Raw genomic sequence first — 11,911 nt, 5'->3', positions numbered from 1 at the left:
TTTAGAAATATAAAAATAACCACTTAAAACAATGAAGGAGCATTCCAATAACATGACAAATGCCAAAAAAGGCACGAAAAGGCAAAAATTAAAGATTTACTCAAGATTAAAGGATTTCGATATGGGGAACAGTCTCGTGTGTTTGCACCTTTAAATTTAACGCCCAGGAGATGTATTTTTTTGAGATGAAGCTATGGTTTTGCCATTTAGATTCATAGAAGTAGTTTCTTCGCTGACATTACGTTTTATAGCGAGAATTTGGCAAAACTTTATAAATTCAGCCATGACACAGCCCTTTTAAACACTCGTTCAAGATCACAGAACAAGTAAGCACTTCTATATGAATTTCTTTATTAGCATATACAGCCACGGCCTACTAATGCTAATTATTTTATAACCATACTAATATCCTCCTTATTTTTCAGTCATTTCGTGACTATTGTCATAATATGTACAAAATAACTTTAGCTCAGCTAGAAGTACTTACAAACTTTCAAAGTACACTTCAGAACTGCGGTATAGTTCCGAATCTCGCTACCTTCTGATCTAGCAGCTTTTTCCTATCCGCTTTCCGGACAGATCGGGTAGCTAAAACGTGTACCGCATATGGGCCGATAAAATCACGACAAGTGCGAAAACATACCCACATACCGTAAAATTCCGGTTATAAGCCCCCCCCTTATCCCCCCGTTATAGGCCCATCTATCTCGAAACAAAAATACATCCGATTATAGGCCCCCCCGATATGCCCCCCTCTACTGGAGACAGTACCGAACAGGGCTAAATGTTGCTTTATTATGCGTTTTTAACCTAAAAGGTATTTCGATCAACACTCCCCTGCTCTCGAACATTTTTTCTTCCGCTTAGCCCTCCCGGATATAAGCCCCTCCCTTATAAGCCCACCCAAAACCCCTTATGAAGTTGTATGCCCGGGCTTATAACCGGAATCTACGGTACTTCATTTAAATACGTTACGGTAGCTATTCTTTCTCCTGTTTTATAGACTATCGAAACAAAGTTGAAAGAGTTACATACATCTTTTTTTTTCTTTTTTATATTTAAACAAATCTCTACCGCAGTCTTAAAAGCAGCAAAAAAAAAAAGAAACTTTAAAATAACTTGTTACCGAGCGGCAGTTAACTTACACAAATACCTCGTCACTTTTTACATTTATACAATACTTGCATTTTTTAACGAAGCAAAACAGTTCCGTCGAGAAACCAAAGATAGGCAAATTGTGACATGTGACGTTTTGTTAACTCGGCACAATAGCCATGAACGAGTTCTATTTGATTTCGAATATAAACCTATAAAGTATTCAATATGTAGTTATCCTTAGGGGGGGGGGGGGGGGAGAGCACTGCTACACAATGTACATCCACAAATTTGAATGGATGTTGTTACAGATTTGTTTCATAATCTCTTGAAGCTCACATCATACTTATCTTGGAAACGGGAGGCTCGCGTTCTCGAATCGTGTTCGATTCTCTTTGATTTAACAAATCTGGTTGGGACACGGAATTCTTTTTATGAGACACTTTCTCAGAGTATACTATTTAAGAAATAGAAAACATGTTCCGTGTTTCTATCGAGTTATAGAAACACGAGTGGAAGTTTGGGAGAACGAGAAATGCTGTGGGAACACGAGTCGATAGACGAGTGTTTCCACAGCATTTTCGAGTTCTCCCAAACTTTCACGAGTGTTTCTATAACTCGATAGAAACACGGAAAACATGTTTTCTATTTCTTTTAGAAAACAGCACAAAGAAAATAACGCACATCAAAGTAATATTTAGCGCTTTATTTAACATCAAAACGTAGATTCTCTTCACCACGCGGTTTTACGTCATGAACAGTAATCAACCAATCATAGTACGGGAGTCGATGAACAGAAATAAATCAACTGTTCAAAATTTGCTTCAAGGCTAAAATTCACCGTTGTTTGGCCAAACAAACAAAGAAAACAGGCCCCAAAGTTAACGTAATTATGACAAATAACTAACTCGATGGTTTAACTGAAGTCCAGCACTGGAAGGAGTCAAGAATTGTGGTTTTGTTTCGCTTCATCGAACTAACCGAATGGTTTGACGACCGACGATCGAGCGACTCGAACCTTGGAGGTGAAAGTGAATTATTTTTCTGTTAAAAGAAGTTTGACTCGGCATTCTGGACGAATATCTTGTTCAGTTGAGGAGCTGTGAATAGTTCTGAAGTGCTGCAAAGCCTAGAATGGAGTGAAGTTGCGCCAATTCATATACTTCTTTGAAAGGTCAGCCGCTTCGATAATTTCTTTCACAGACTATTTTTGAATGTGTAGCGGGCTCTGTAAACATCTTACTCGCTTGTTTTAAAATGTGCAAATATTTGTTTAGTCTTAACCTGGTTTTTGTCAGCTGTGACATTAAAATTTGGCACAATTATTAGTTGTTATTTTTGCATTGCTTATTTTAGCGCCGTGAATATTGATTGCCGTGTCTACGACAACTGTCTGTGTCTCCATCGAGTTATAGAAACACAATTTTTAACCAATCAGCGCACGTATTTACTTTGTGCTATTTTCTAATCATAAATGGAAGAGCTACTGGTTTTATACTGATTCCTCGATAGTACAGTAGTGCATTTTCAGGTCACTAGAACGTAACCAACTTAAGTAAGAGAGTCTAGATCTTACAAAGATCGTCACTGACTTTCCAGCAGTCTTGTAAAACTTGGAAATTGCTTCAGCGTCTAAGGAACTGTTATGTTCTTACTACGACTGACATCTTGACGCACGTGTGAGCTCGTCAAGATATTTTTCAAGGATTTCATGCCGTGGTTCTTGAAAAAGCTGATTCCCCGCCATTCTCTCCTCGTCCATTTCACAGGGTGTCCGTCCAGTCTCCCCTCGCTCCAGGCGCAGCAGATTGAGCTGTTGCAGTCGGTCACGTGATCCGTTGATATCCGCCTGCAGCTGAAGATCTTCTGCTATTCTTGACGCCTCAGACAATAAACTGACTCCTTTACAGAATGATGACAAACATTGAATTAACACAGTATGAGCAACACTAAAACATACACGGGGGGGGGGGGGGGGGCATAAAATTTGTCAGTATGCATTTCAACAGCAAGGTGGAGAGAGGCACTAATGTAGAAAAGAGTCTTCCCAAAAAACACAACGAGGTGACCCCGGCCAGGGCAGCTTCTAACAATGAAACATGCAAGATATTGGAAAGGAAAAAAGTATGACTACATCCTCTGATTACTAGCTCGGTAAGAGGAACATGTTTGGATTATTTGTGGCAGATTCCAAATTTACAAAAGACTGTACAGTATTTCTAATGATTTCACCCATTTCGATTTTGATCTCTTTTTAAAGTAAACTGTAAACTCTGTCGTGATATTTGTATTTAGCCCTTCAAGAAGGGATGTTTTCTCAAGGGACGGTCCAGGCAATTCAGGAGACAACTGCGGAGGGTGGAATTGGGAGGGAGGGGGGGGGGGCAACTTAGGAAGGACAATGTTAAACACGTGTAAGAATTAGGACACTGCTTCAAATGACTAATAAATGTTCACAACAAAAGCATTTGACAATTCTGCATTATTGGCAAGCGAAAATTGAGGAAGGGAAAAATAAAAGGGAGTGGGATGGTGCGTGTCCTTGCCCGAATTCTGTGTGGCCAAAATGTGTCAGAAAACTCTTCATTCGTACAGAAACGCTTACGACACAGGCTAGCTTTGACTAAAAACAAAATAAGATAAAGTAAGGAAGCACCTGTCGGAATTCTAGACACCTACAGTCAATTTCAAGCATCTACAACACTTAGGTACAAACCTTCTTCAAATTGTCCCTTTCTCGTCAACAAATCACCATGAGCGCTGTAAAACAATGCTCTGTCTCTCATGGGGCAGTTAACAAGAAACCCTTTCTTGAACTGTTGAACAAAGGTTTCCACCTTTGCCAAGTCACCTTTAGACACAGGGATCTGCATGTTAGTGGCTTGTTCTCTGGTGGAATGCAGGTAAAAGAATATTGCCCTAATAAGGGTTCGTCTTGGACTCCTAGCATTCCTGTTTAGATTCTTGTCAAGCTGGTGCCTGAAGTGAAGCATGGCATCTGTCATGGCTTTCTTTAGTATTTTCTTCTCCAGTTTAGTGATTCCCACGACTGCAGCCTTCTCAGAATACAGGGCAGCTAGACAGGTGCGATTGACTGAAGTCTCTTCACCTGGGACAACTGCCTCTAAGAGCTGAACAAGACATAAAATTATGATTGTTTATTCTACAGCAACGACAGTTGAGAGCTATACATGTAGCTTTTCATTGCTGATTGACAGAGATGAAATGCTATTCTTGTGTTACATGTACTATGTAATGTTCAATGTACTGTATTAACATGTATGTGTCACTTTTACATTTATTCATAAAGGGCAAAAACTCACTAAGGAACTTCAAATGTTGGATTCATTGTTTACACTCCACGACAGAATGCACAACAAAGGAGCATTTAGTTTTTTGTGCATAATACAACAAAGTTTAAGGAGGCTTGGGGACTCCTACCGGGTAGAAGTCTGAGGAATCCAGGGATAAACCATGCATAAAGCATGATTGCGGTTTGGGAGCAAATGCCCCAAAAACCTGGTGTGATATCAAATAATGTTAACGATGTACAAATACAGTTAATTAACAAGAACTAACATGTCACTTTTTAAGGCTAAAAGGGGTTCAAACACATTAAATAAGAACAAACAAGCTAACCTCAGTAGAAGAATTCAACTGTTCTTCAGCCTTAACAAAGTTCTTTTCCATTTTGTAAGCACCAGAGAGAATACTCCTTGCTCTCCCAGCAATTGCGTTGTAGTTTAGTGAGTTGACATTATCTGCCTCGGTACAGACATCTTCACCTACTTGCTTGCATTCTTCAAGTTTTCCCATTTGGTAGAGCAGGAGACTTTCCTGAAACAAAAAAAAAAAAAAACATTTTGACAACATAATTTAAATTAGAACTTTTAATTAGGATTTTCATCTGGGTCGCTAGTCAAGTATTGCTAGTTGACCCTAGAGAAAACAATCACTTGGTGCATGTGTGATTAACTGACTTTTATTGGGATGACAGTATTTCAATAGAGCGGTTTTCACTTGAGTGTCGAAAGTAAATTGCGTTTGCTTTGGTTTTGCATTACTACGCTTAGTGATTGGTTTAAAAATCTCGCGCCACTTTCTCAGCCAATCAGGAGTAAAACCAAAACCAATCGTGGCTCGCTCGCGCACGTTTTCCCGCGCTTCGTGCCAGCTACATGTATTTGCTTCGAGTTTTGATTGGTTCACTGCATTGGCCGTTTTCCTTTGTGATTGGCCAGAGTAATTGCTTTGGTTTTGGTTTTACGACACTCAATTGAAAACTGCTCTAAGTAAATATTATATTTAAGTTGCAAAGTTAAAAGGAAAACTGATTTAATATTACCACATGCATGAAAGGGCCATGTACATGTACATGTGAAAAAATAAAAAAAAAATAAAGTAATTAATTAACAAACAAATAAACAAAGAATAAAGAATTACAATGTAATGCATCAGTGAGTGTCATCACAATAACAACAATCACACATCAAGGTTATAAAATTAAAGAGTATATTGAGCAAATTTAATAACAACATCATTCTGCAATGTACTGTATGTAATACATGTATTCCCTGTGATAATAATTTTATTTGTTTTCTTGCTGATTGGGACAGGCACATTAAATCTTAGTATTATTAATATTTTCAAAAGCTTCACAAGTGCTTCACACTTGCACCTGAAAATGACCTTGGAGATGACGAAACGTCGTGACTTTAAAGCGTTACGTTTTATACCAAATTCACAACACTAATTATTTTTAACTATCCACAAAACTTGCAGTTGTGCATTCAAAGTTGAAGCTTTTAAAACTGACAAATTGTAAATTGTACAGTTGTAAAGTAATACATAAATACACACTTGCACATACCTCTAGCCGAACAGCGAGAAGTACATCCTTATACAATGCTTCTGATGTACTTGATGTGCAGGTATGTTGAATAAGACGGCGCTGGTCTTGTTTGAAACATTCATAAGCACCTGACACAATGACAATTTTAATCTTTAGTTGAAAGTACAGATAACTTAATCATGTACATGTAGCTATTAAAGTACAAATACTTTGTCTCTTCTTGATCTCATTGATTTACTGACTACAGTGGACCTGCAGGCCATGGCCATGTCCAGGCTTGAATTTAACAAGAATTTTATGATGGTTGCATCTGGATGAATAATTAATAAAATGTCACCTCAAAGCAGTATAACATAAACTAATAATAACTGCAGTTAGTATTAAACAGCATGCATTTGTAGCTCAATGCCCACTTTTACAGTACACAGTCATGAATCACTGATGCTTTGTACATGTAAGTACATGCCTTCGGCACAGATGTTGCACTATTTATCTTAAAGTGCTCTGAACACATTTGGAAACAGTACAGTTGACGACTGTGCAATTTTGTAACTGTTATTTGGTCCATTTAATTTAAATTACCATTTTCCACTAAATCCTGAAAATACTGAATAACCTGCTGACCTTCAGGAATTCCAAGGATACCTGAAACATACCACATAAAAGCACCACGTTATCACACTGTAACTTGCATATTTGTACAGTTGCATACTTAGAACTATAGATGTACATAAATTTTCATCTTCATTCACTTGTGTAAATGAAGGAAAGGAAAAGGGAGGACAATTTATTTTCAGCAAAACACCAAAGATATGACTGCACATAGAGTGACCTTGGCTGATATTGTCCATAATTTATTCTCTTAGCTAGAAATTCTCTTAACTGTTCCAGATTTCAAACTGGGTATCGTGACTAGAAAAGAGATGGTATAATTCAGTTAAGGTAATTCCACTGAAATAGAAGGAGTATTAAAAATTTTCCGAAACTTGGTCCAGGTTACAATTATGTTATGAGGATTAAAAAAATAAAATAAAAAATGGGGGTCACTGCGCTAGTTTTTGTGTAAAATGGATGGCATTATAGTAAATATACGACCCGCGAGGTATATATTAGGAACCCTAGTAATCCAAATGGGGATTGCTATTGTTTCGAGAAAAATCATTTTTGCATTAAAAAATTAGTCTAGTTCAACAAAATAGACTTTGATCTTATATTAAAAACTATTCTTATTGTACAGGAATTAAGATAATGAAGAAATTAAAGATTTTGCTTTGTGCGCACGTTAACGGCACTACCTAAAAACGTGCTTTTTACGGCACTAAAATTAAAATATCTCAATGTAGAATTTTAAACTTTTCTTTAAATTGCAATACATTGTAGACAACCGTATGACATTTAAATTATTGCATTAAAAAATGGGGGTCACCGTGCTCGTTTAAGAGCCTAAAGGGAATCTCGTAGTGTTCTGTGCGCGCACGCGCTCGTGCGCACGCTAAATGACGCGAAAACTTATGCGCAGCTAGGATGCGCAATGCAATACCGTGGAATCACCTTAAAGGGAACATTCCAAAATCTGTTTCAAATGTAAATGCATTCACAAGATTGGCAGTTACAGACATTATTTATCAAGAAAAACCTTGTTCATGCAACATTGATCAATGTGATCCCTTCACATCTGACTTACAGTTTACATTAACACATGCACATGGCACATGCTACTGGTATATTCTAATACAAATGAAAAAAAATCAATCAACACTGGCATACATTCAAGTATAGTAGAAACCTGCGTATAAGAACCTAGACTTTTCCAACTTAATAGGTTCTTATAGAAATGATTTTTAGTGGGATTTTAGGCTACTTAGGTTCTTAAATAGGTTCTTAATTTGATAGAGGCACTAGTGATCAGCACAGATAACTACTACAGGGCATATATGATATGGAATATATTGCTGTATTAAATAATTATCTAGAATACAGTTAAGATGATAACCATACAGTAAATTAATTTATCTTTCCAAAGTACTAGCATGCATGTCTTTCATGCAGCAGTGTCCATAAAATTCAATTTTGTAAAAAAAATAAGAACCTAATGAAAATTTTAGGCTAAATAGGTTCTTATGAAAAGGGGGTTTAAAATTTAAATTTTAGCTTAACAGGTTCTTAAATTTTAGGTTCTTATATGTGGGTTTTTACTGTACATCATATACATCAAGACAGCAGGAACTCACCCACAAGCTGTTTTTTAGCAAAAGGCAGATCCACTCTTGGCAAGGAGTGACCATCCCAGTATTCAAACAAATTATCAGATGCATTATGAGTGAAGATGCAGGTTTGAATCTCATCAAGCAATTCATTTCCAGCAACTGATTTGAGCTTGATGTTGATGTGGAAGATGGTGGGGATGTTAGCTGGAAGGAGAAAAGAACATTTTCCTGCATAGGAAGGTAGTGGATTCCCACTACAGTCAACAGCTGTAGTATCTGCTAAATGGCAACCAGGTGGCTTAACTTCTGCTTCAATGACATAACGTCCATTGTTCTGCAAACAATGTTATAGAAAATTAATGCTCAAACAACATTGTATTGTCTGACTTGTTAAATTGACTACAGAGACTGCTATTGATTGCATATGTTTTAAGTTTCACAAGAATCTTGTGATTATACAATATAATTTGTACAGAGCAACATTTAAGGTGGCCCGCGGGTATTTACACTGTAAGAGGCTGACAATTCCCTTTTTCAAGCGCGTTTTAAAACGGGAAACGTGAAGCGATTGCTTAGATTTTTGAGAATCTGAAAGAATAGTCCTTAAATTATATAAAATCATAAATTTTGTGGCGATAATAAGCTGTGAGCGATTTTCGGAACCTTTCATTTTTAATAAAATGCGATTATTTTTAAAATGCCACGGTGAATTTTTTTGCAGATCGTGCGGAATTTGAAAGTCACACCTCTCTTCAGAAACAACAGTATTTATAACTTCAATCGAAATGCCGGGTTTACAAAGCGGCTGGAACTTGGAAAGCAAATATACCTGACTTTCCAACCGAATTTCTTCAAACCGTATGAAAGGAACACGCTGAAATTCAGCACAAACCTTTGCAATATCCTGTTCTAGCTGCAACATAAAAAAATGCAAAACAAATTCTGCATAAAACTTTTTAAAAGCTGAAGGAACAGAAACAAGCGCAGGCAGAAAATTTAATTGTGGAAGAGATGGCATGGAAATTGTTCAACACATGCGGGATTTCGCATGCTCTCAACCGTTCAAAAGACGATCACGTACGCCGACAAAATAATATTCCAGAGCGACCCGATGGACGACCGCAGTTCCAGCTTAAATAGCGAAGACTGAAAAGACCAAATAAAACTTCATTGCTTCACTAAACCAAATGGCTTTTTAGGAGCCGCCACTTAAATAAAAGGTAATGAACAAGAATTAATTACAAATGCTTGTTAATTTTCTTTGTCAATGATTGCCGGCTTACAGATGAATAATATGTATTTATTCTTTTCTAGTACCATCAAATTATTTTTCGGCGGAAATACTCGGCTATAAGCCGAACCCCCAATTTCGTTGAGTTTTGACCAGTTTTCAGTAAAATTTGGTGAAAAAATCACTCGGCTTATAGCCGAATAAATACAGTAACTTAAACAAATCGCGTTTGATCGCCATAAATTTATGATTTTATATGATCTAAGAATTATTCCTTCAGATTCTCAAAAATCTAAGCAATCGGCCCCGCTCCACGTTTTCCCGTTTTAAAACGCGCCTAAAAAAGACAACTGTCAGTCTCATACATGTGTAAATACCCGTGGGCCACCTTAACTGGACCATTTCGAAATGTTAGTGCTTGAACTGTTGTTTCACAACAGGTCAGCCAGCTGCATGTGCAAAACTCAAAACTAAAACATTAATTTCTTTTCAATTTAAACCATAAATCAAATTAAGTTATACCTAAGATATAACAGACTTAATACATGTACTTACGATTTTGAAATTCCCATTTCTGCTGGCCTCAAGTCGACACTCAAATAATTCTTCCTTGTCACTACCCAGTGCAACCACGTACTGGATCTGGACAAACGGACAAGGAAAAGACAACGAGGAGTCGGTCGGCAGAGAACGGAGTGACTCTTCAGGTAAACAGCATCTCAGGCCCGCAATATGATGCCGACAGGCCTTGAGAATTCTCAGCTTACACTTCCCTGGCTGAAATTCATAATTTCCGGGACAAGAAACAGTAGGCCATGATCCTAAAATAAAGGAAAAATGCATTATACAATCAGGCAGATAAAAAAATGTTTTTACATGTGAAAATGTTTAACTACTCATGTTGTGATATTTAACCCCACTACATATTTCTATATACCGGTATAATTAAACAAGTACAGTGTGTCAAATTTTATTATTATTCTACATGTACAAATACATGTTACAAATACATTTATATATGTTTTTATTATGTTTTAAAGTATTTTCCTGTCAAAGAAAGAAATTTCTGGTTTCCAAATCGGGTAGCTCAAGATATCAGGGGTAAAATGTTTCACTGAGGGAAGGGAAGGATTTTTGGTTCAAGTTATTGGGAGGTTTGAAAAATCGAGGGTTCAAGAAAATGGGATTCCACTGTACAGTGTACATCCAAACTGAAAGTTCTACAGTGCATAACTTTTAAGATATATTAAAATATTAAATAATCCATAGTTGCGCTTTGTAGTTTGTAGGACAGCTAATAATTCTGCATGAGTTCATTGTATTGCACTGTAATGCACATGTAAGTAAAAACTTGCTTGTTCTTCACCTCTCCTGTTTTGTATTTTTGCAACAAATCGGCAGCACGACCTACTTTGGGGTAGAACTAAAAAACGACGTACTACTTGGCTGGAACCTACAAGTTTCTTGGTCTCTACTCCAATTTAATATGAGTAAACACAAACCGTGGTCGTGATCTTTCAAACACGGTTGCTTCCGCTAGCTGCATTGTAAACATAAAACGCGTTCAGTTCTTACAAATTGCACGAGCATGTAAGGTTATAATATAAATGCTTTAAAAAACGTTAAACGCACTTAATGATCTCAGATATTTTAAAAAGTTAAGTTACCACGTAATTCGAAAGAAGTGACGGTGACGCAGTATAATTATTAAACGAAGCATGGTAAAACGAAAGTTCCATATGCGCGCAATTACAAATACAAATAAAAAAAAATTTAAAAAAAATAAAAAAAAAAAAAAAAAAAAAAAAAAACAAAAAAAAAAATATAGATTCATGATATATTGATAAAAATGATTTCGTTGATTGATATCCCGACAAAGCAAGCTTGTCGATCGTTCCTTCTTCCGTTTTCAGCAATCACGACAATCGCTCAATGTTTCGTCACCTACCTTTTAGACTTTCCTGTCGCTGCATTTTGCAGTTAGCAACATCAGGTAATCAGGAATGAATCTTTAGCGGCGTGGATCATAAGTTTTCCACCGCGCTAGATGCGATGTGTTTCGTCAGGTATACATGTGTTTACGTTCGGTTGTAGAACTTGAGGATTGGTGGAGGTGTGTCAGTCATGTGACTTTTCAGTCAATGAAGATTGAGATGACACCAGGACAATTGGAAGAATGCAACGAAAAGGGAAAGTCCCTCCAACGATAAAAATTACTAGCAAAGCAAATTCTATTTGAGCTGGAGAGTAAAGGTAACACGCATCGCCAGATCAATTCATAAACATCGCAACCCATGATCCGCACCTTTCCCGCCATTTCTCGGTCAATCGATCGATGCGACGTCATCAACTGTGATAAGCAAAATACCACCTCCACGCTAAGACCCTCATACGTCACCCGGGGTTCGATCGGCCTAAAGCACTTTCCAATGCATAAAATCCGCAGTACCACAAGGGAAACACACCTTCTGGAGATGTAAACAATATAATAAAGGCCAACACAGTACAAGGTCCGCCATTTTGCAT

General features: G+C 37.2%; 1 protein-coding gene across 1 annotated transcript; it reads right to left on the bottom strand.

Annotated features, from left to right (window-relative positions):
* Positions 1-2,565: 2,565 nt before the first annotated feature.
* LOC144644889 (uncharacterized) lies at positions 2,566-11,909 on the bottom strand. Its single transcript, XM_078504445.1, has 8 exons — positions 11,334-11,909; positions 9,941-10,206; positions 8,179-8,488; positions 6,530-6,592; positions 5,966-6,075; positions 4,735-4,932; positions 3,812-4,226; positions 2,566-2,997 (listed from the first exon to the last, which is right to left on the bottom strand). The coding sequence occupies exons 1-8, from the start codon at positions 11,356-11,358 to the stop codon at positions 2,750-2,752; spliced, it is 1,635 nt and encodes a 544-aa protein (XP_078360571.1). The 5' UTR covers positions 11,359-11,909; the 3' UTR covers positions 2,566-2,749.
* Between the last annotated feature and the right edge of the window lie 2 nt (positions 11,910-11,911).

The sequence above is a fragment of the Oculina patagonica genome, chromosome 2, assembly GCF_052425735.1.
Source record: "Oculina patagonica isolate OP01 chromosome 2, crgOcupat, whole genome shotgun sequence".
Classification (NCBI taxonomy): Eukaryota; Metazoa; Cnidaria; class Anthozoa; order Scleractinia; family Oculinidae; genus Oculina; species Oculina patagonica.
This window is presented reverse-complemented; position numbering and strand designations above follow the sequence as displayed.